General features: G+C 42.0%; 1 protein-coding gene across 1 annotated transcript; it reads right to left on the bottom strand.

Moving 5' to 3' along the window:
* Nucleotides 1-4,471: 4,471 nt before the first annotated feature.
* LOC115311123 lies at nucleotides 4,472-16,926 on the bottom strand. Its single transcript, XM_040215454.3, has 10 exons — nucleotides 16,810-16,926; nucleotides 15,997-16,043; nucleotides 15,159-15,200; nucleotides 14,298-14,333; nucleotides 12,477-12,570; nucleotides 10,758-10,903; nucleotides 9,414-9,461; nucleotides 9,292-9,327; nucleotides 6,789-6,939; nucleotides 4,472-4,602 (listed from the first exon to the last, which is right to left on the bottom strand). Exons 1-10 carry the CDS (start codon nucleotides 16,877-16,879, stop codon nucleotides 4,598-4,600), a joined length of 675 nt encoding a protein of 224 aa, XP_040071388.1. The 5' UTR covers nucleotides 16,880-16,926; the 3' UTR covers nucleotides 4,472-4,597.
* Nucleotides 16,927-24,122: the final 7,196 nt, after the last annotated feature.

Genomic DNA, 24,122 nt, shown 5'->3' with positions numbered 1-24,122 from the left:
GGACGAAGGCTTCTCCGTCAATAAAGGAACATAGGGAAGTATTCATTCCTCTTTTTCCATTTAACCATTTTGATAAGCAGATGGCGTCGAGCCCCGGTGACAGTGCATTATTATCTTCCGTTTCACAGTAAGTCAGCGTGCAGCTGACGCAATATTTCGATGGAGACAATCAAGCAGAGCCAAAAGTGCACCGTCATGGCGCATTGTGTCTTTAGGCGTCTGCTTGAACCGGTTAAATCAATCACGTAAAAAAAAGGTGCATGATCACGGCGCATCCTTTCTGGGTGATTGGTTTCGACGATGGTAGCAAATGCAAAAAACCGACGAGTGCCGTGATGATGCGCGTCCGACGTTTGTTGATTGGATCCATCAGATTGTCGTGTCAGCTACGCTCGGACTTTGTGTGAAACGGAGTATAGTGGAAAGCTTCCGGCTATTTCCCTCGTGTAATGGATATTCCATGATTATTAAAGAATACGTTCTTCCTTTAAATTGGCCAAACTCATTAAAGCAAAAACCCTTGTTCCTTTTTAACGTCTTAAACGGTCTTTGGCAAGGCGTGCCGCGTGTCGTGAAGCCCAGATAAAAGCGTGGCCGCAAGGCTCGACACTGATTGGTTCTGAGGGGGGGGGGGGGGGGGGGGGGCGAGAGACCATTGAAGTAAAAAAGCGCTTGCGCCAGGCGGGAAACGAGCACGGACCATTCACATTATTAAGCGAGTGTCTTTCCAGCATGTCGCGACACGTCGCCGAGAGCGTTTTTGTTATTCTTATTTTTTATGCACACTGTTAGCCTGTTCAGGCGGTTAGAGAAGTGTACAAAGCGTAACAATACATTTGTTGAATAAACGAAACACCGATATGGCAACTACAGTTAAAAACGTACACGTAAAAGCATACGTGAATACAGGAAAAATGTCCCCACACATATTCCTACACACACCGTAAAAAAAAAAAAAAAGTGAGACAGGTGTTTGATGCAGTTATAGAAATACGCAGCGTTCGATTCATGAACTTTGAGTTCATAAATCTTCAGAAAGTCACAAAACAAGGATGCGCATGATATCATCACAGAGAAAAAATGGAATTAATGATTTTACGGGAATATGAAACAATAGTGAGGGGTTATTTTTACCAAAAAGGTACAATAGGCCTTTTTCAAAGCAAATTAGTATATTCGCTTTGTTAATCCTTGAGATAGGCTGTTCCACACTTATATAGTTCTTGGAAAAAATGAATATTTATATGGCATCATTATGTTCCGTATCTAGTTGAAGTGCCATTTGGCAGGAAAGCCCTGCGGGGCATCTGCTCTGCGTCCGACAGTTAGCAACTTGACACCCTGTCACCTGTTTGAAAAAAAAAAAAAAAACGGTTAGCGCAGGTATCTCCATTCCAGGAATTGATATTGAGTGTATGTACAGAGCGCGACACTGTTAGCGCGAACAAGCGATCGCCGGTTTTTCCAGTTTTTTTTCTTTGAAACCAAGGGATGTCATCCAAGTTAATATATCTATGTAAAGAGCTCATTTAGTTCTATAATGTAAGCTATAAAATTTCGTGCTCGCTAATACTATTTAGAAGTAAAAGGCGAAAATGCGCCGATGTCGTGTTCGCGCTAACAGTGTCGCGATGTGTACATGGCACGCCTTATGCCAGTCGCTAAACTAACGGATGAAGAGCGCCAAGAACGCAGCCGCCATACGTTTGACGTCTAATAGAATTTGCCAGCAATTTGCTATGCATATATGTTTGTATCGCTGGGCACTACAGTTGTCAGAGCTTCTGCAGTCTTTGACGGCACAAGAAACACAGAATAAATCTTATTACGTTCACGCGTCTTGCTTAGTGATTGGTCCTTGTCTGTTCTTATATGGTCATGCGGCCACCTCATTGGCAGCGTAACCATAATGAGACGCTCGGGGCCTGCCACGCATTAGGTTGCTTAAGCTGGCAAAGTTTCTAGAGTCCCTTTATATAAGGGCTCGTTCACACACTTGCCTTTGCTTAGAACCGATCTCTTGGGTTATCTTATTACGAGAGTGCACACAGGCGAGCTGGTGCCATCTACGAGGTGACCCTGGAACTCTAATATGAAGGTTTTGCGGCATTTCCGAGATTAAAACTATGAACAGTCTATGAGGAATTGTCGTTCATAGACTGCCAAACGAGCTTTGAGCCGAGAGAGAAAGAATAATAAACAAACGAAAGAAAATATGCAGAAGCTGCAAGTGTTTTCCACGGCTACCCGATTGATTGCTCCTGTGTGCTCTCTAGGCCTAATTCAGCCTGCCCATGTAGCACACGAGCGATACGCTTAACTTGGCACAAGCTATAGGCAGCTTTAGGAGACTCTAGCTGGGCCTAATGCGGTTTTGCTCCATCATGTTAGGTAGTGCCAGTGTATTCTTTTGTATTTTATGGCTTTTCTCTGGCTCGCAGCGTAATTTTCAAAATGTCAGACATGAGTCAAAGATGCCAGGCACGAACCGAAGTACAAGTGGTGAAGCCTAAACCTAGCTCTTGTTTCCCTATTGAAAATTCCATCAAGGTACGTAATTTGGGACACTGACTGCCAGTCAGCAGCCTTGGTGGAACGTGATGAACCATCAGACGTCAACTGATGGTCCATCAGATGACGTCTGACTGCCACTGCCAAGGGAATTTCATCAACAAGGGCAGCATTTATATTAAGAGTAAAGCTATACCCACTCATAAATATCGCCCAATGCCTCGATAAAACAAAATGTTCGAGAAAAAAAAAAATGCAGGACCACCTCGGATCGATCCCGCGACTACTTGCGTACAAATAGGACATCTTAGCCCCTATGCTACGCCCTGGCTCAAAGAACGCAATCTCACCATTCGTTTTATACGAGATGCTTCGGTTGCAAATGCAGTTAAAACTACAGCATGTTATGCAAAGCACTCGTACATCACTCGCCGTACTTCAGTTCTACTCACCTGCCATGTAGAGTACTTTCGCGCCGTAGAACCATCCTTTTGTTCACGCGTCTCCGGCCCAGTAGACCTGGTACACCTTGTCGTCTTCAACTACACCGCTAAAGTCCCTTACATCGTCGGAACTCACAACAGGCTGGGTCTTGTCGAGTAGAAATTCTACTAAAACATAAGACTCTGTAGAGCCTGGGCAGGGTCGACAGGTTGGAGCAAGCGGGCAAACAAAACGAGTCGAGAGCGATCGTTCATGAAAGCTCGGCGAAGCCTCTATAGGCGAAGCGAAGTGGCGTTTTCGGTGTTTCGGCGGGCTTCTGATCAAGGTTGTCGGTCGGCTGCGTGTCATATCTCTAACATCAGCGGTTTTATGGGCTCACGTCCCGAAATCGTTTTTTTGTGCATAGACTATTTTTCGTAATCATAGATTTGACGAAATAGTGGTATCCGAACGAACTTTACGTCCTTTGACCGTACGTCTGTCTGCACGTCAAAACTTTTTGACGTACAGTCACAGCCAACCGATGTACAATCAGAATAGCCACCAAGACATCTTGATGGCATTTCGCGGCGGCCGACTGCCACCAGGAAACCATCAGAAAGCCGACAAGTGGAGTCCGACTGGAGTTTGACTGTCGGTCAGAGTAACTTGTTGGTCAATCAGACATGCTTGACGTACAGCCAGGCACAGTCAGCGGTCCACTAGAAAAATTGACTGCCAAACAGGGTTACATTGATGGATTTTTCCTTCGGGTTGCCAATTTATGCCTGTGTCTGTGTCTGTTGTGTCTGTGTGTTTTCTTTTACTGGTCCGTCGTCTTTCTGCGCTGTTTTTAACCCATTCATTATGCCGACAGTTTCCACATAAAAACTAAACAACGAGAACTAAAGCCAAACTCTGGCATTGGCATGGTCAATTAAGCGCAAAGAAACCAGCCGAACTTCCACCAGTGAGGCCTAACCTTTAACCGTGCAACTTCTTTTGAGCATTAGGACCAAGGTGCCCTGACTCAGGCAAAATAAAAAAAATCACATCTAACTCTACCTTGGTTTTTCGTGCTGCGTAACACCCTCAAGCTCCAGACAAAAAAACAAATGTCGGCCTAAAAAACTGTGCTACCTGGGTTGCTGCCAGTTTTCAATCTGAGTCAACAATGAGCTTCCCTGGCTCATTTCTGCCGCCCAACAACAGTCTCTGAAAACTGCAACGAAACCCGGAAGATAACCCACGAAGCAATCGGTGCGCATGCGCTGTAGCGGCGTCTTCGTTGCGGGTGGCGTAGCGGAGGTGAATAAACGGTCTTTGAAAATTTTGTAATAGTAAACGGACGCAAGCTGTGGTTCGAACAATAGGGGCTGAACAGTGGCTGGTTTGACTGTAGCAAAGGATATCTTCTGTCAGTTGCGCCATTAATGTCCCTCCACTGTATGCAACCAAGAACACGCAGGTCCTGCAGGAGACCAGTAGACTCGACAAACAACACTTCAAAACTATGAATCTTATAACAAAGGAAACATTTAATGCAGCAAAATGTTTATTCCAACCTTCTTTTAATACAAGAAACGTTTCCTGATTAGGCAACTTGAGATGTTGATATCGGTGGGTGACGACGACCGGTCGGTATCTTCGGGTCTCTGTGCGATCAGCCTGAGCGAAGGAAACAAAAGTATTTAACATGTTTCCACTTTTTTTTTTCAAGCGCCATCGAGACTCTACGCTTCGTCATATTATTCGCGAATTTAATCCTACAGTTTGATCCTAAACTAAGATCTTAAATTTATTTTTAAAAAAACAACATTGATTTATTAGTTGTACTCAGACAGGGAAGACAGGGAAAGAGGCGCTTAAGGAGTTCACATCGAACTCACACTACCTGCTTCGAGAAGAGCTCGTAAAATATGTTGGGAGAGGATGTAGATGGTGTCTACTAAAAAAAAAAGGTAAATTAAATACACTTTTTTAAATTTACATCTATTTCTTAGGTTGCTCATAAAAATAAACGTGATAATTTCGACAAAAAATTCAGCAATTATAGAGGTCGCCGCGCAAGGCAGTTAATATGTACTCCGTGGCTGAAGACATAAACGCATGTAGAGACGTTTGCAAGTACGGCCCCAAGGTGCCACCATCTTGCTGCCGCCGTGTGTAAACAACACCCCCTAGGAGACAAGTCCTGCGCATTACGCCATTGTTTGTGGATCCCCGACCTGCCCCAGCGGACAAACACGTACGCTGAAGCCGGGACAAGATCCGCGCGCAAAGCGCCACACGCGTCCGTCTTGACGTCATGGCCTTCTAGCGTCGCCGCCATTGTGAGGCGCTGCGGGTAGCGTTGCCGGCGACGCTGACGCAAGGTAGGTGGCGCTGCGCGGTACCATTAGATATAACGTTTGGGGAAGAGTCAGGCTCGTATTGATAGATACTAACGGCTGCACCCTTTAAACCGGGCGGCAGCTTGCGCCACCTAGGCAGGATTCTTAAAGTATGATTTTTCTTCCCTGCCAATTTCCTTCCACTCTTTCTTTTTGTAACTATCACCTTGCTAAGGCAAGCCCAAAGTTGCCATTCTGGAGCACGGACTGTGCATTTTCTGAATACGCTGGCCAGACTAGCTTTCGAAGCATGAGTGCTTGCAAACGTCTACAGACGCACGCCTTGCACGCGACGTTATAACACTCTACCTGCAGCCATTGCCACGTACCCTGCTCCTCTGCCCGTACCTTCTACAGCATGCACTCGGCACCATCGAATTTGTTCTAGGCAAGCAATTTGATGGTGCCAAATGTATGCTGCGAAAGGTGCGGGCATAGGGGCATGGTACGGTGCAATGGAGGCAAATGTGATCTAAACGCAAGCCATGTAAGGTTTAAAAAATATTTCTAAAAATCATTTAAGTCGTACTTCAGCTTTTTGTTTTTAAGGGGAGTTTTTAAGGATTTTTTAACGACCCGAACTAAATACGTTTTCAAAACGCCCATGATTTACTTTTCCCGGCAAGCTATTTAATAACTCTAAATTCAAAATAGTGAGAAAACGGCTTCTGTCAAACCCATCGTTCAAATTTCCTCGCGCTTTCCCATAAAATTTGCAAGTTGAGCTAGCAGTCAAGACAATGGACGACGGAGTTTAAAAATTAAATACCATTACGAAACAAATATATTTTGTCCTATAATTTTGGTTACTAGCGAAGCCGTGACTATAGTTATTTTTGACCAATTTCCAGTCAAGCCAGCGACCATCAAATTTTCGCACATTTTAGAGATGAAATAATGATATTCACTGATTTGTCTCAAATTTAGTTTAACGAAATAATACACAAATCTGAACTTGTAACCAAATTACAGGAGACAATATTGCTTTCGTGGAGTAATCAGAGTTTCAATTTCGGTCCCAGAGCCGGAGAGACTCACAACACTGAAAACGTGACATCAGGTGTAACATAGGGCAATATATGCGGAGTACAGCTTTTTACAAATGGATAGCAATATGTATTATGGTGTGAAATAAGTGCTGGTTAAGCTCACACCAGCAAAATAAAGAAAGAAATTTCCTAAAATATCAACATCTTTTGAGCCATAGTTCTCGACTCGCAAGTTACACTTGTGACGTCATCCCGCTGGAGTGCAGGCGAAAATTCGAGTCAATATTTTGCATGAACTTAGCTACTTTGAATTTAGAGATAAAAATAGCCTGTCCGAAAAAGTATAGCTTGTGTAATCCGAATATATGCTTAGTTTCGATAATTAAAAAAAGACAAAAAGAAAAACACCAGAGTTCACTTTTAACAATATGATTGTCTACTCATGTAGGCGCTCAAAAATGGGAATTCATACATGTAGTTCCAGTGATGGACTGGAACAGGGATATGATGCCAGCAATGATTGAAGACCCTCCCGTCGACGTACTAATAAGTTTGAATATGGTGCAGACGATGCTGGAAAGGGCTCCACCAGGGCTGGTGTTGAGAACAACCCCGGCCAGGCACTGCAGTAGGAAACAGCTCAAGTTTAGACAGGTACGATGTCTGGAACGCGTATCCGACTGGCGTTTTGCGCGTCCTATTCCGCCTAAGCATCTAGAGTGGTCCCGAAATAGCAGCAAATGAAGTCCCAAAAGTCGGAGTCTTATTCGCTCAGTAATCGCGACCCTGGTAGTTGGTGGCAGAACTTCCGGCAAGAAGAGCGAACAATGCAAGTGTCGCCGTCGTCAGGGTGTTCCAGTCCCTAACTGCCGAATTTTCCATGATCTGTCAATCCGGAAAGCAACCTGAAGCGCAACAGGCGTCTGGCACATCCACCATAGCTGCTCTGACACTGCCAGGGTCGCGACCGTCGAGAGCATGATACTTCTATGACGTCATCGGGTGAGCAGACCGAGGGACACTTTTTGACCAGGTGAAAATAGCAGTCGGAGACGCGTTCCAGGCCGAATGATATAAGGCGAAACTTTTGCTTGACCACTAAACTTCCTTTCAGTAAAAGGGGCAACTGGTACTTTCCACAAACTGTATCAAGAAACATTAGCAGTCGGCACTTCTTGGGCACGAACTATGTGAGTGAATGCGAGCCCTCACCGAACACTGCCGCAGTTTTCGTGTCGAATACATGCTCTGAGTACGTGCCCATTCAATGGAGATACTCCATTGAGCTTGTAGATGGCGCGAATATTTGAAAGCGGTTCATTCCGCACTGTAAAAACACAATGCGTCTACTTCCCTGCAAGAAACTTTGGACAGCCAACGGCTGCAAACTAAAGAAGGACGTCTGCTAATGGCGATGTGAAAATATGCTTCCACCTTACGGCGAATTCCACTGATCGTTTTGGAGCGCGCCGGATCGACCTTTCTGGAGCTAGTCTATTTCACAGGGCGATCGGGATCGAGACGGACGTGTTCCACGGGTCGTTTTGAATTAGTTCCTGCTCCAGTTCTCGGTCTGGATCCGAGAAAAGTCGCTCGGACAACTTTCGGCGGATTCAACCGGAAGTCAGCTGGGCCAGGCCTCGCCGCACAGGTGACCTTTCTTGCGGGGCATCTCGGCTGATCTCGCCTCAGAATTCATACTGGCAGCTTGCTTACCACTTGGCTCGACAGCCAAGTGGCTGTCGAGCTTTTCCAGTATGGAAAAGAGAACGTTTTTTTTTTTTTTTTTTTTTTTTTTTTTTTGGGGGGGGGGGGGGGGGGAGGGGGCGCAACAGGTATTCCGGCAATCTTTGCTAGAAGCTCCTGAGCCATTCCTGCCGCTCGTGCGTCGAACACGCGTTAGCACCGCGATTGCGAAAACGTCTTCGGAACGACCACGGCGGCTGCGGAAAGGGGATTCCCGGGCAGTTGAATGACGGGAAGGCATCCGCCGATCCCGGAGCAGTGGTCATGTTCAACTGGGGATCTGTAGGCGGCGTGACCCCGTTCGGATCCTGTGCTCCACTCCGGATCTGGTCAACTGACCCCGGCGCGCTCCAAAGCGCCCAGTTGAATTCGCCATTAGAGAAAATCGTCTGCGGTGTGACGTCGAGAACGACCTAAGCAAGTGAGACGTGTGATTGCCCTATTTGAACGGGCCGCTTTTTCGCAAGCAGGAAGCCCTTTCGCGCTCGTTGCTTGAGAAAAAATGGCTCTTGATGGTAAACCGAGCAGCGTTCTTTTGACGTATTATATATGTACACTGACCACCACCGAAAAGGGCGGCGACACGATGGCTTGCGATACTGGCGGTAAAAAACAAACTTTGCCGCGGCGGAAACGATGAACACCGCGTACAAGAGCGCTAAAAGCGTCGACCCGGGGCACTAATCGCGCGTAACAACAGAAGTAAAGATAGCGGCCGGCTCAAATAGCGTCTTAAGCCAGCAAAAAATCTTCGGAGGTGGTATCCACACATGCGCGCCAAACACTGGCGGTTGTTTACCCAAGCCTCGAACCTCCATGCCCCCACCCCTCCCCGCCCCCTCTCCTATCTCTCTCATGTCGACCAGTGGATTATGTGAAGTCACAAAAGAAGTCGCTGCCATGTCTCTCAGTAGCCGGCGGGCAAGCTTTTGTGACGTGCTTGAAAAAAGGTCAATCTTGCCCCAGATTCCCCACATGTTGCACTCCGTAAGGAAACAGCTCGACGCAACCGTTAATATTGCTAGGAGAAAATATCATCTTGAGACATGTCATTGGGCGAGAACCGTACGTAGATCCCAGAAATTGCGATCTACGCAATTTCTGCGATCTAAAAAAAGTACAACTTCTAGTTGTACTTTATTCTAAAAAGGTTGTTTACCGCTTTTAGGGGCGTAAATTAGCGCTCAAGTGGTTAAGTAAAATAACAAAATTGTGGCCTCTCCGCTTACCGTAAGTGTGCTGAAAAATCCCTGGACAACGCTTGCCTGGAAATATTTATCGTAATGAGAAAAACACATCAGACAATGTTCATGAAATCAAATGTTTGTAAGAGCAAGAAAGTGAAGCTTACCGTCGCCGGCTGCCCGTTCTGGCAAACTTGAGTAACGTTATTGATACACTGAAAAATAAATATGAAGCAAACGTTAAAACAACCTCAACCGAATGTCTGTTCTTTTCTATGGACATACATTGAAGATAACGCCTGAACGTTAACACAGGGTTGTTCTTTTATTGTGTAACTTTAAACACGGAATTTTCTATTTCAAGAAGTTTCGGCAGCATAATTTACACGCGATGCTAGCAGACGACTTGGGTTTCCACAATAAATAAGTGAATTTCATTTTCTACCAACCAATAAGCGTATTTCTTCTAATTCGCATCCATAAACGAATGTCTGAGAAAGAATATTTTGCCCATAAATATATACTATACAACACAACTTTGCGCCGAAATTTTGCCAGCCTTCTTTCCATTTTTTTATTTTGTTTAAAGCAAACAAGAAACCATTCATTTCGAAATCCAAGTGTATTATTTACTAAGTTTTTTTGTTTTTTTTAGGTGAGTGCATTTTAGTGGGAAAAGGGGAATTAAAGACGGAAGTAACCAAGAAAAAAATTAACTCAGTTGGGTTCTGGATCTAAGATTTATAAATATCAGCAGGTATGCTCTTTACTGCACCGCTCTTCATCAGGTCTTGACAAAAAACTGGTTCCTGGTCAAAACATCGCATTAAATGTCTCTATATTAAATCTGACAGAGAACGTCGTCTTCTCACGTATATATAACATTCGTTAAGGCACACCTTTAAAGTCTTTCTTGTAAACTCCTCTGCAATGTACTTTGAACACCATATTACTTAGAAATCGGTTTATCTGTGCCACCATTCAGAAGAACAAACGGTATCGTGATTGCTAATGCAGGTACAAGAAAAAAACACATGGAATTTTTTTTGTTACCAATAAATACAATTAAAAATGGATAATATGTTTGTCTTTGTCATCGGTTCCAAACTTTAGACTCTGAGTTTTTCGACATGGTCTCGGAGGCTCCCCCAAAGTGCAGAAATATGTGGCCCATGAAAAGAATGGGATTCTCGCTGAAAAAGTGGCTAAACGTTTAATGATCAAATTGTGTCAGCAGTTGTAGTCACTGGCCGTGAAGAAACGCAGAGCGTGATTTGTTCCGGGCACCTTATTATTGCACCGCGGCTAATGAAATTGTGGCATCAGCTGATAGGAAAGAACTGCGAAAATTGCACCACTAAGCAACAAGCGTGACGATAATAGGCTAGGTATTAAACAGCTCGAGCAAAGCCCCATTACACATTAAAAAACACAGACGTAACACTATACAAACTACACCTATGTATATGACCGATTAGGGTATACGGCCTGTCTCGAAGTACGTCTTTTACCTTTTCGACACCCAGAGCACTTGGGAAGCTGAACGTGATTGGATCCTGGCAAGTCGAATTGTTGCCCAGTTGAAGCGTGCTGCAGCCGGGCAGGGCAAATGGTCCGCTGCAGAGTGTCTTAAGGAGCATTGAGATGGTATTTCCGACTGCGGAAAGCAGAAACTATGCATGACAGGCTGTTCATATAGTACGAACAGAGTGTGCCTTCTTTCACCCCCAGGTAGCCCGGTCCATTAAACCAAGATTTGGTGGTTTTGCTATAATTTAGGGTCGTAAAACGTGCGAAAACTTAAGTTAGATCCAAACTTGACCTTCCTTGACCCGAATTTGGGTATCTTGACCCGAGTTCACCAAACAAGTTTCCAAGGTAGGCTTCACTGTAGGTTCTTGGCTGTCATTTGGAATCTTTGTGCATGAATCGTCAAATAAGTGTCGGACGTATGCTTTACGTTTGATTGTTTGATATTAAGATGTCAAGTGTGGGCCTAAGTCGGCAAAGAAGTGCCTGATTCAGACTTCACTATTCTTCCCCGGTTCATACGTGGAATTTTGGGTCAAATCTGGCTCTTCGTGAATTCTATTGCGAGCCAGCGAATACCATAAAAATTCAAACGGAGAGTACTCTGGCACTAACCAACGCCTTGGTGCAGAACCGTGTTACGCCTAGCTTAGTGCACTGGAAATGCGAAGCTTGAGCCGAATTAGGCGCATCCCTGGAGTGCTACCCGGGCCACTTCGTTCATTGAATTTTACGTCCAAAAGTCCTGCACTAGTTTAACATGATGGCTTAAGCAGAAGATTGATATTGCAATGAATTTCAAGTAATTCACGTCTGACTTATTTTTAGCAAGGAAACGTCCGCTTTCTTTCAAACCTTTTCTCCAAGGGTGGAAGATTGAAGCGCTATTCTAGCCATTAAAAGTAGTTTTTGCTTCTTAGCACTTCTCAACAACTCCACAAATCGTTTGATGGAGCTGTTTGCTTCGTCTGCATTGACATAGGGGAGTACGACAGGTCTGGTGGTTGGCCTTTGTTTTTCTCAACGAGCTAGGGGGGCCTTAGAGCGATAAACTGGCAGCTGAAAGTGACCCCCAGTTGGCCGTCGCCACGTTGCACATGGGAAGGCCAATTGGGTGCACTATTGTCAATCCTGCCGCAGGCGCAATGCCGGAGAAGCGAAAGCAATGACAATAAGAATATCAACTTCGTTTTGACATCGCTGGCCTTGCACCTGTTGCACGAGGGGTACGTTTTACCCTCGTGTGACGGTTTGACTGATTTAGGGGTTTTGGAGAACGATCAGTAAGTTTCTTTTGGGACCATATGTTCATTTTTTTATCTTTAAAAGTTAACTAGCGAAAATTTTGTTATTTGTTTTTCCAATTATTGATTTCTTAATCTTTAAGCATTTCCGAAAGTATGCGCAGAATCACCGGTTGTATACACGATGTTTTGTAGGAGAAGCTTATACAGCCGACCGCCCCTTGAAAACCTGGTCAAGTCACACTGGGTAAGAGAAAATATTGTAAAGTCACCAATTTGGCAACTGCCAGAATACTTCCGCTGCCAATAAATATTGAGCAATGCACGCGCACTGAAATCGAAAAATTGCAAAAAAACAACCCAAAAAAACATGCTCGAAGATCCAAGAGGCCCACGTAAGTGTGACAGAGTGTAATCGCGAATATATGTTTTTTCATAACATGATGTAAAACGCACCGATGGGTATTCTTCCGGTTAAGTAAGTGATGAGTCCGGTGACTAGAGACAACTGAGATCCAAGGGTGAGCGACGATATGCCGGAGACGGAACACTGAAAAGAAATATTCATTGGCGATGAGCATTTGTTTTAGTTAGAAACCTCGCGCAGGCCTTTGATGGTTTGCACAATATTCGTGGCTTTTAATGTGCGAAGGGCAGCACAGTGGTACAGAATGATTGATATGGGGTATTTTTTGCCATTAATTCTCTCAGCAACAAATTAACGGTCACCAAACACATCAGCAACAAATTAACGGGCACCAAACACATTTTCATTCAACATAATTGCTCTTTGTGTTTGTGTTTTTATATTTGAAGTTTTTACATGGGCTTTTTGGTTAAAAGGTAGAGGAGAAACAGCGCGAACGCACACAGAGCGAACGTTATAGTGTAAGCAAAAGGTTCTTCGTTCAAGATGGTCGTTCTGTCTTTCGGTAAATTACCTCCACACCACATTCGAAGTCGCCGTATTTAAGGAGCGCTTCAAACCGCAGCAGTGCTTATGTTGGCAGGGAACATTTTAATACTATACACTCTAAAAAATCTGAAGCTTCTGCTCTTCCGGAAAGCACTTAGGATGGTGAATTACTTCGAAAAAAGCCCTGCGAAAGGCAGAGCTCAAAATATGTTCAAACCTAAAAACTTTTTTCCACAGTGGAAGTGGGCATAATCTATTACTGTGTTAGTGCCACAACGCGGGCCATTTTTTCGGGCGTTAAGACATATTGTCAACCCTATCATTCCCCTAGCGCCCTCCGAAGAGTGCAGAGATTGGCTCTCCCCAATGCTTTGCGGGAGAGCAGAAGTTCCAAATTTCTTAGTGTAGTCTTTGAGAGCTCGAGAGGCGCAAGTCGTTCCGAGTCCCTTAGCATCTGATTATATTGCGTCGCAATCAACAGGTTTGTGGCATTAGCTGACAAGAATTCTGTAGAACCAATCAGAACCTAAGAAGCGTGAACATTACATGTCAAGTCCTGCGTTGCTTTAAGAATCGGTAACAATACTTAGTTGCCTGCCAGGAGCGAGCCTAGGCAATCAGAGGAATTTTAAGGAGTAAATTTTTTGGGTATATTGATTTTGTCACTCTAATATTACATGATCACCGCTGTGGGTTTGCTAATACAAGAAAATAAACAAGCGGACAATATCCACAAAGAGAAGGATGCGAAGTAACTCGTCCGGCGAGAGACTAAACTCAGTACATTCATTTTTTGCGAGACATCCGGCATCAGACAGGCCGCGTTAAGTGCTCCACATAAACTAGTAATTTTAGCCAAGGGTTTTTACGGGTCTTGTTATTTCCGAGTCCTTAAAGTGCGTAAAACCGGGTTTTACTCAGCAAAGAAGGCACTCCTTCATAATCATCACTCTCTGAACACGTCATATTCTTGATAGTCGCCTATCCTAGGAGCATTCTAACTAAGACATATTTATACGTATTTTACGAAACATAAATGTCTGTCATATTCACACCCTAGGCATCCCTTTTGTGCGACCTACGATCAAAAACTACGAAAGGAACGTGAGCTGTGGTCCATACCTTCATCTGTTACTAACGTCCCGCGTCTTTTCAAACCCCTAATAACGTCTCGATTTTGTAACACTAGTTAATCAATTACGTATTTTTCAAAGGGCTTCGAACTTTAATGGTACGTACCTGTCATTAATCTCATATAGATATACCATGAACGTAGGAAACGAGCTCCAAATTTTTAGAGCTTTTCTGCACATTGTGGATGAATTGCATTTCTACTCATAATTTTAAAAAAAGGTACTCACGGTTATCAGCTGGGTGAATTGGGGAACAGTCGTATTCTGTAATGCGTAAAAAATATATAAATTTAATGGTATGCTTTATAATTATTAATTATTTTTACATTAGGCAAGATAGAATTAGATGACTCTTTTTAACAACAATAGTTTTAATATATGCAGAGGTCTGTGTAATACGTTGAAATAATTTTAGGCGCCCGTTTCCGGCTTGAGTGGCGTCGGAGTCGCCGTCGCCGTCGCCCTCGGCGTAACCGCGCGGTGCATTATGGGAAACGTCCCATAATGCACCGCGGTGACACGCGCGTTGCATTATGGGACGTTTTCCATAATGCACCGAGAGGGAGGGAGGATGGGGAGGTGGAGGGAGGAGGAGCAGAAGGGGGAGGAGGCGAGGCGCACGGGAGGAGTAGATGAGAAGAGAGGAGGAGAGGGTACAGATGGGGAGGAAAGCATACCGCCCCCTACCCTCCTCCTCCTCAAGAGCTGTGCTCTAATTCGGCATTACAGGGAGTTGTAAACTTTTTTCATTTTTATTTCTTGAATGCAAGTTGAAACAGTGCAACTCAGTGCACATGTTTTGTTTTTATTGCCACATCAACACCCCACGAGTCGCCGGGAGGGCGCATGAAGCTGTCTATTTCAGTTAGTAGTTCATGTACTATTTTATTTAAATAGCCTTATAATGTTAGGATTTCGGAATCGGTTGAAACATGTTTAAAGTTATTGTAAATGTAAATATATTTGCAGCTCCAATTATAAATTATAATTCCCTACCTGATGCTATCGAGCCTGTAATAAAACTTATTATTTTAGCGTTTGCCCTAGATTTAGATATTAACATTGAAATTTTTAAGGCCAGATACTCACCAGCGAGATTCCATTGCAGGTGTTCCCAATTGCGCTCACACACTGCATTGCACGGAAAGAAAGGAAGACGCAATTAATCGTGCTTGTCCTGATTTCAAATATCAGAACTAGAATCTATTTCTCACTTTTTATTGCATTTTGAATTACTTGCGCAGCAAGCTTCGCCGATGGCATAACTTAACGGTAACTTCGCTGATGGTTTAACTTAACTTAAACGGATATTGCATAAAAAGGAAATCTTACTCTCTTGGTTGCTCTGCTAGGTTCGGTACCATACTTTTTACGTGTATATCGGTATACAATAACTGTATTGTTCTTGTTTTTATAATTAAAGGCCTCGTGTTTGACTGAGAATATCGTTTGGCGAGTTATCGCTGGCTGCTTGTTGGGTGCTTTAATGTTAACTTTTTACCAGTTTTGAAAAGGCTGCAATTACTTTTAAATAAATGTAAAAAAATTTAGGTTTATCGTAAAAAATAGAAATCTAAGTTTTTCAGAGTGCAAGAATCTAAAAAACGTGAATTACTCCAAAAAATGTCGAATATGCAGGCCAGTAAAATATTATCTAAACTCTTATTTTTTAAACAACATGATTATTAGGCCTCTACATACAAGTATGCATTGGCGTTAAGTCTTTGACGTCATCATCTGAGATATTTTTTATGCAAATTTCAAAACGTTTGCTAGCTTGTCATGCTCGCCCTTATATGATTGCGTCATCTCATCACGAAAAAGTACATTCAGTAGAGTAACAACTCTATGTATGCTAAAACATAATCAAAATAAATATTCGTGAGGTTTAGCGGTTATTTGGAAAGTATAACTTGCGACAACATACCTTTCCAATGTTAAAAAAGCCAGGAAAGTTGACATTAACACAGTTATCTAAAAAAAGAAAGGTGTACAGAATTAGATCCTGCATTCTCTGCCGGTGATGAGTTCATTTGAAGTTAGACACTGTACAATCATTAAATTCGTTTCAAAACGTGTTGCTGTGTATAATTCTTACTATGGGCGATATTTGAAATCAAACTGTGATCATACAGTCATTATAAGGTGACGTTGATCATATTCAGTTTAAATTGTTTCTCATAAACGGCACATAAAAGTGGAAAAAATAAATAGACCCTAAGCAGAACCTTATTGTAGCACATTAAAAAGTGGCGTGGGTTGTTTATGCATGATTACGACAAAACAGCGCGATGAAAAACAACAAATACAGAGAATAGTACACAGACAGAGCACTGTCTGTGCACTATTTTCTGTCCTTTGTGACATGTTTATCACGCTATCTTTTCGTAATCAGAAACTAGGTCTATCGGTCACTTGGCGTGATCACGAAGAGTGCCACTAAACAGCAATATCATGAAGTAATGAAAAACGAATTGATGAAAGAACAAAAATATTACTCCCAAGAGAAGAATACATAGTTGCATGATGATGATGAATTAGCAACTGCGTTAATTAACTTTCATGAACACAATTAGTCTAAACTAGAATTCGTTTTCTTCGTTCCTTTGAACATTCAAGGACACTGAAGTAAGTCTTCAACAAACGAAGTGAAACACCCTTAAATAAGTGCACTGGCGTGCGGTCCATTCAAATCTCGGTCTTCGGGAATAGAAAGAAAACAAAGAACAGAATAACTCACTGCTTGTAGCCGACGATGTGCCGAGCAGCACTGCGAAGGCGCCGAGGATGACCAAGACGGAGTTCTTCATACTGCTGTTCTGGTTTGTGTTGAGAGTTTTCAGGAGCTAGAAACTGATCAACAAGTCGATATGGTTTAGGGGCCAGGGTGATACTGCTATTTAAACAATTCATGTATGTCACGTGATACATCCTGTGCAGTAGTACTGAATCACGAAACGTCGCATCGTTCCCACGTGTGCCTTTAATTGACGTGCGCGCTGTCCACCCACGGGCTTCACTGGGTCGTGTGCATTCACGCTCAGTGTTTATTTTTGGACCCCTTTTTCATAACAGTTCCGTCACGGATGTTCCAGCCTTGTCATGTACAAACCACGCTTCTGACGTTAAAACAGAAAGAGCCTTCATTTCGAACGAAAAACAAAGTCATCATTTTCCACATGCCGTCAGGGTCGCCCTTTTCTGACATCTGATTTTGCTTTCAGTTTTTAGTTTTATTGTAACATAAAAACAAGGTTACTAGTTGTTCAAAGTATTTAGATACAGTTCGAATAGGTTCGCAAACAATTCGGAACGGTGTGGTTCGCACATCCGAATTGTGAAACACGGAGTCGAAATTTATTTTAAATAGTACTTGAAGGTGACATTATGTACTTCAGGGTGAACTTTTTATTAGAGCCGTTGAAATAAAAAAAAATATCGATGAATAATGGAGCAATCGGCTTTGACTTTTTTTCCAGGGACGCTCTCTGCCAGAACCTAGATGATTTTAATGTCTGAGTAATGGCCTTATGGACCTCTTCTATACAAATTGGTCACATTACACATTCCCTTGTTTCGCAAAGTTTATGTAAGAATGGTATTTGTGTGTACTGTTATCTTATTTTTGATCGCGGTATTTGTTTTCCTATAGCGGTGTGACCGTTTACCTGCATACAAGCCTAAAGTTTGAAATTATTTCCAAAAAATATATTGTAATAAATAACATCGTGTGATACAGCCTGGCAGAAATACCGAGCAATGTTTAGGTGCTTCGTTATAATTTATTAAATCAAGCTCTTTCATTTCAGTGCATGTGCACAACAACCTATCTATTAATTTCAACTAAGAAGTGAGAGCAGTCTGTTGAGTTGGCTGGCAGTAACAAACTTCCGTCTTTCTTTCGATATAGAAATTACGTCTATTGCAATCGGGGCAATACCGGCTCTGACACTGAGCAAAATGGATGTGTCTGTTTTTTTCATCTCCATCAAAACATAATTGTGTTTTTTGTGTTTCTGCGTGTGACATGCATCGGTGCCAAACCATTTTCAAATTTCCTGCTATTCTACCCGTTGAGCTGATTTTTTTTTATCAACGAAATTTTGTGTGTCCTCAGGAACACCAACTTCTTATGACAATAAAATAGGCACCTCGACAGAACCAAGTGAGAAGGCAGGCAGTGATAGGTTCAAGCTTAAACGTATATTCAAATCTTTCTTAGAATGGTTTACAGCGTAAGCTTCTGGAAACAAAGCTCGCTAACTAGAATAATAAAAAAAATGTTTTAGCCTCTCATGTTCTGTGATTTAACTTTCTATCGGAAGATACACGTAATCAGTGACTATGGAAATAAATAAGATGCCAATGAATTCTAGATGTCACACTTTGGATTTAGCAGAAAAAAAAATTAACTTGACACTTGACTTGCCTATCCTCACTGCGGAAATCAGGATTTTCAGGCCTAGCAGTATTTTGAGCTTGGTCATTTGCTGAAAGTTTTTGGTTGTTCGCAATTTAGAAGGCTTTAAAAAAAGATACCTTCATTACTTTTTTTTACTTCCCCTTCAATAGATTTATTAAGAACCAGTTTTGTACGGAATGGCGTTCCAAGGAGTAACGCTCAGGCCACACCTTTCTTTAAGTGGGAACAAACGATCGCCGCAATTTTGTTTTGCAGTTGTGGAACTGTAACGGACTCAATTTTTTCGAGAGAACAGCAGAATGAAAGGCGTTTTCTTTTATCTGCTATTTTACTTGAATATAGTGGTCACTTAGGACTTTTATCAGCTACGATTTCAACCTGCAAGTTCAAGGGACAGGAAAATCTCCAAGAAATACCGTATTTACTCGAAGAATAGCCGCACTGTTTATGAAGAAAACCTGAGGGTTCGCTTTTCCGCGGAGCACGCAGATTGCCTATCACCGCGATCGACAGCACGATTCCAGCTGTTTACAAGACAGAAATAATGTTTTCGTGCGAAGATACCATCTTTGAAGATTCCATTTGTAGGGACAATCGTGATCTTGATCTGCTTATTCCCTATGTTATTTATGCACAACGCAATGATTGGCTGTATATGTGTTCTGCGGGAAAGTAGACGGAAGGGCTTTGTTCATAAATAGTCCGGCTATTACTCGAGAAATGCGGTAGTCGAAAACAAATAACCTAGAACAAATTTAATCCCGGCGATTCGACAAGTAGTTCGATGTCAATAATTTCACTTGATTGATTGATTTAATTTAAAAATTAAGCTTCCTGAACTGTTTTAGAGGAACGTGTACAACACTGACTGGAACCCAGCCTATAGATTTCATTATAAAAAGCTCCGGCGGGAACATTTACACTTAGGCCGCTTTACATTTTTTTTTATACATAGCGAAATAAAATTAATGGCGAATACGACACTCATAACGCCTATTCTGGAGTCCGCTAATATAGTCTGGCGTCCGCATACATATCTAGAAATTAACAAACTGGATAGAGCTAAAAAAAAAGCCTAGTGCGAGATTTGTTTGCAATTTCATTTCTTTCATTTATTTATCCCTTAAATGCCCACGTGGGGGTTTACATAAGGGGGGCGGGCAGTATATCTAAGATAAGTTGATATTTACCTCTTCTTTACTTAGTTTGCTTTCAGAAGCTAATATCACAAGATCGAAGATAGACTAAGGCATCAGTTTTTTTTTTGTAATTATTTAATTAATGTGAGCAGTAAAATATATATGAAGTTTTGGCAACCGGCTAATTCTAAATAAATTATATGAGGGCAAAAGAACAATATAAAATAAAGCCTGACGTTTTCTTCATTCGCTTTTCGTTTTGGCAAATACAGCAAGAAAATGTTATCAGAAGAAATCGGGACCCTTCACTCCCACAGCGACGTTTTTGACGAGATTACTTCGGTCGCGAATTAGTGCTCCTGGAAATTATATGCCATGCTAAAGAAACTGATGTTCCTATTGAGGTAGCACGGCAGAGAAACGCCTAACTTCGCATAAGCTTAGTAATCATCGCGGTCTCACTATTTCGTAATACGGTTTTGCTCCAGGTCGTTAGTTAGAGCAAGATTTCTTTTTTTTTGTCATTTTTCTGGTTCGTCGCGGAATTTTCAAAGTATCAGACTTGAACCAAAGACGTGTGAAACGAAGATCCAGCAGTAAAACATAAATCTGGAATTTGTATCGCGATTTAGGCCCAAAGTTGCAGTATGAAAACTTAAAAGCCAACAACTGAAGCCCAAGTTTGGCAGTTCTTTGGTGATTGATGCTCACAGATGCGAGACAACAGCGAAAAATACCAGCAGTGAAGAGCACTTTGCCACTTGTTTTGTGAATTATGGCCAAGATACCCGCAATCTGGCCGAGAAAGGCCAAGATTGGCTTTATCTTGGCTTCTCCGGATTTTTAGGGCCCTCAACTTCCAGGAAAAGGCTGAAGTAAGAAATGTTCCACCTGGGTCTATGCCCAAACTTGGTATAACACTCATTTCTGAGCCGCTGTATGCCTTAAATTAAAATTAAAACCGTGAAGTATATTTGTTTCCACGACGACAAATTTTAAAATACCTTCGTGACATCAGACATAGGAATGATTTTATTTGTGACGTTACGATTGCTTATGCATCGCGGAATATATTCTGTTTAAATCGGTAGCATGCGAGGGCGAACATTAAGACCCCGTTCGTTTTGTGTATTTTTCAAGTAATTCTTTCCTGCCCAATGGGCTAATTTTTCACTTTTTTGCTGACCGCATTTATAATGTAAAAATATATTCACACGCCAGTCAAGCTTTTAATTTGATGCACTCAAACCCGAATAAGACTTCGTCTTACAATCCATAAATAAAGTAACTTTTTGTCAATAGCCGTGACCGGAACGCGCCTATAATATATTTGACAACATATGAAACCAATACTGATAAGAAGGTACCCAGGAACTGATATAGTAAAGCGGTTTTGAAGTTTAAAGGGTTTTGTTCTTTTTTGTTTTACTTAACTGATTTGTTAAAAGCAAAATCGCCCAAGCTACCCTTATGCGGTTTTCGGAAGTGGGTTATTCATCCAGAGGGTATACAGGCTAATCGTAACGATCAGTCTGCTCAAGAAGTATAATTTGTTAATTAACTTTTTAATTTGTGAAAATAGACAAATGGTTCCAATTGGAAACTAGCTGAGCGTCATCGAAAACTCTTAAAACAGTACCTCTCAGAAAGACTTTGAGTGCGTGGGTAGAGCGCTAGGGTTACCACTCCTGCAGCAGGAGTAAGGCTACAGGTGCGATAATGCGCCCGCGGTATTTTTCCGTTTCTTATTATAGACCCCCAGCCTTGTTCCTGCTGCAAGAGTGGTACCTTTTGCGTACTAGTACTCTTCCCACGTGCTCAAGGTATTTCTACAAATCATTGATTTAGTGGTTTTTGATGACGCTCAGCAACGTTCGAAGAGGAACGATATGTATGATTTAACTAATTAAAAGTTAATAACAAATTGTACTTAATTAGGCGAATCATCGATACGATTGGCCCCCTATTCTATGTCCTCCTCAACGTAAAACTCGCTTGTACAAACCGTATAAATGTAGATTTTACGGCTTTTTTTATACATACAAATCTGCTAAGCTTAAAAAGAACGCCCTAGCTTATTTGCCAGGACGTACAAATTTCATTTGTACGTCCTGGCAAATAAACTACATCTAAACCCTGAAAGGGTCGTCTTCAAACAAGGCACGTTCTTAGAAATGCCTAGCGTGGACAGTTATATTGCTCACAAAAACAAAATTAGCAAACAAAAAATAAAACAAAAAACACGCTTTACTGCGACATCCCTTATTCCACAGAATAACACCTAGAAACATAAAAATAACTGAAAATAAAAAAGCTGTTTCTAACGGGCATCTGGCAGTTCATGAATTAGATGTACTACATCCTCTTCTGGATGCTATACATGCGTACAACTTCTCTTTGACTCCCACACGATATCCTATAGAGTAGTGTTTTACACTGGTATACAGTTTCAAAAGGATGTAAATGTCTATAAGTAGTTTTTAATGGGCGCTGCACGTGGCACTAGAAACAGGATTTCATGGAGCAGTCGGGAAACCCGAACACGTGCTGAAAAGTCAGCCGGAGCTCAAAATATTTGAACCCTTTGTCAATTTATACTTAACAGGACGTAAGAAGGGATGAAGCCACGTGTTTTCTGAATTTTGTTTCTAAAATTTCAGACAATATGAACGAAGCTTGGTGGTTTCGAAAGGGTTCGGAGATATAATGAGCGCCTCTACACCACAATGATCAACCAGTTTAATAGTGTGTAGAAACCCGCAATAGAAACCTAAGGTATCAAATTATATGTTAAAAAAGTCCTTATCTATGTCAACTTGTCTTTCTTTTAACACTCCAGTAATCGAAAGAAATTGCGTTACAAACATTATTCGACAGCATGATTATATTGTACCTCACTCTGACATAGGGGTGTTGTACTCACACCCCTTCTCCCCTATAATACACCACAAAACTTTAGATCGACGTACAGCGGCTCGATAGCCGAGTGGTTCAACTTATTAAAGATAGCTAATTTACGTGATACTTTCTACAAAACAATGATTCAGGGTTTTCTTGACCCTACTGCAAAACCTCCGGTTCTTTTTTTGTAGTCTTTGACACGTGCTTTATGTGTTTATTAAGTTATGTCGCATTGTTATCAAGCCCCTCGTAAAATTTAAGGCCGTCAGCGACTGCAGTACGCTGTACGTCGAACTTAAGTTTTGAGGTGCAATATACTGTACAAATGGTTCAAAGATTACACCCTTTGTTTTTAGAGTGCTCAAGCGGATTTCAAAGCCTCCTACATGGATAAAAAATCTAGACCTCACTTTTGTAGACGCCTTTGAACAATATTGCATTCGACACAGAGTAGCAATATAGTCCACGTGGCTTCATCAATCCGAGTCTAGAAAATATATTTATCTCCTTATGAGACCGGTCTACATGACCCCTTTAACGTGCGGCTGCTTCTATATTGGGCAGTCGGGGCGATGCCTGAATATCCGACTCAGAGAACACCAAAGCTCATTGCGAAGAACCCTATACTCAAATTCAGCGTTGCACTGTCGAGATTGCGGGTTCGAACCGCGGTTCTTCAAAACCCCTGTGTTGTTTGAACACCAGGACCAAGCGTGTAGATAAATGAAAGAAACATATTACATAATAAAAAGCAGACTATCTTGCGCAAGCCAACCTTCACGAACTTTAACGAAGAGCGAGATTCATTTTCTGAATCTTGGTTAGCACGTGGAGTGTGAAACGGAGAAGAATGAAGTGCAAAATCCCGGGACCTGAGCGAACATTGCGCCATCTACACATTCCAATTTAAAAATCTGTTGTTAGTCAAATGCTTCTGCTGTGTAGTGCTTCTTTTCCGTCATTGTCCCTTTCGTGCTGTTTTTTTATTTTTTTTTTTTTACGACGAAGTTCTACCAACTTGTCCATTGTACTATGGACCTCTCTTCCAAGGTCAGTGACAGCCTTTGAAAAAAAAAAAAAAGCTTTCTGTCGTTCACGATGTGGTTCTGCATATAAATATCTAGATTTACATTTTTCTACTTTTCAAGCCCATCATGTTTGCAGTTTTGTTCCCCTAACTATAGAGCGAATCGAATTGCGATGTGTCATTCAAAGCCTTAAGGGGGTAGGGGAACGCCATGACAAATACCAGCTCCTTTTGCTGTGTTGAAGCGAGGTACGACATTACAAAATTTGATTGTGAAATGACTGAGTGCGCAGACGAGGTTGTGGTAGCAAATCATGTCTGAACGATATTTATTATTTTCTGCATCACAACTTCTGGTGCTAAACGGCGTGATTAGCTTTTTGATTCAAAGCAATATTCGCATGCCTCTAGAGGTTTTGCTTCAAAAAATAAATTGTAGCCTCAAACACCCCTTCGCAAAATTATCTATCAAAACCAACTTGCTCCCACGTTTAGAAGGCTGTCATAGTAGGTAATACTAAAACTAAGTTACACTAATATTCTAATCTAGAGCTATCCAAACA

Source organism: Ixodes scapularis, unplaced genomic scaffold, assembly GCF_016920785.2.
Source record: "Ixodes scapularis isolate PalLabHiFi unplaced genomic scaffold, ASM1692078v2 PGA_scaffold6__148_contigs__length_123643588, whole genome shotgun sequence".
NCBI classification, from domain to species: Eukaryota; Metazoa; Arthropoda; class Arachnida; order Ixodida; family Ixodidae; genus Ixodes; species Ixodes scapularis.
Note: the sequence above shows the minus strand (reverse complement) of the source record. Positions and strands in the feature narration are given on the sequence as shown.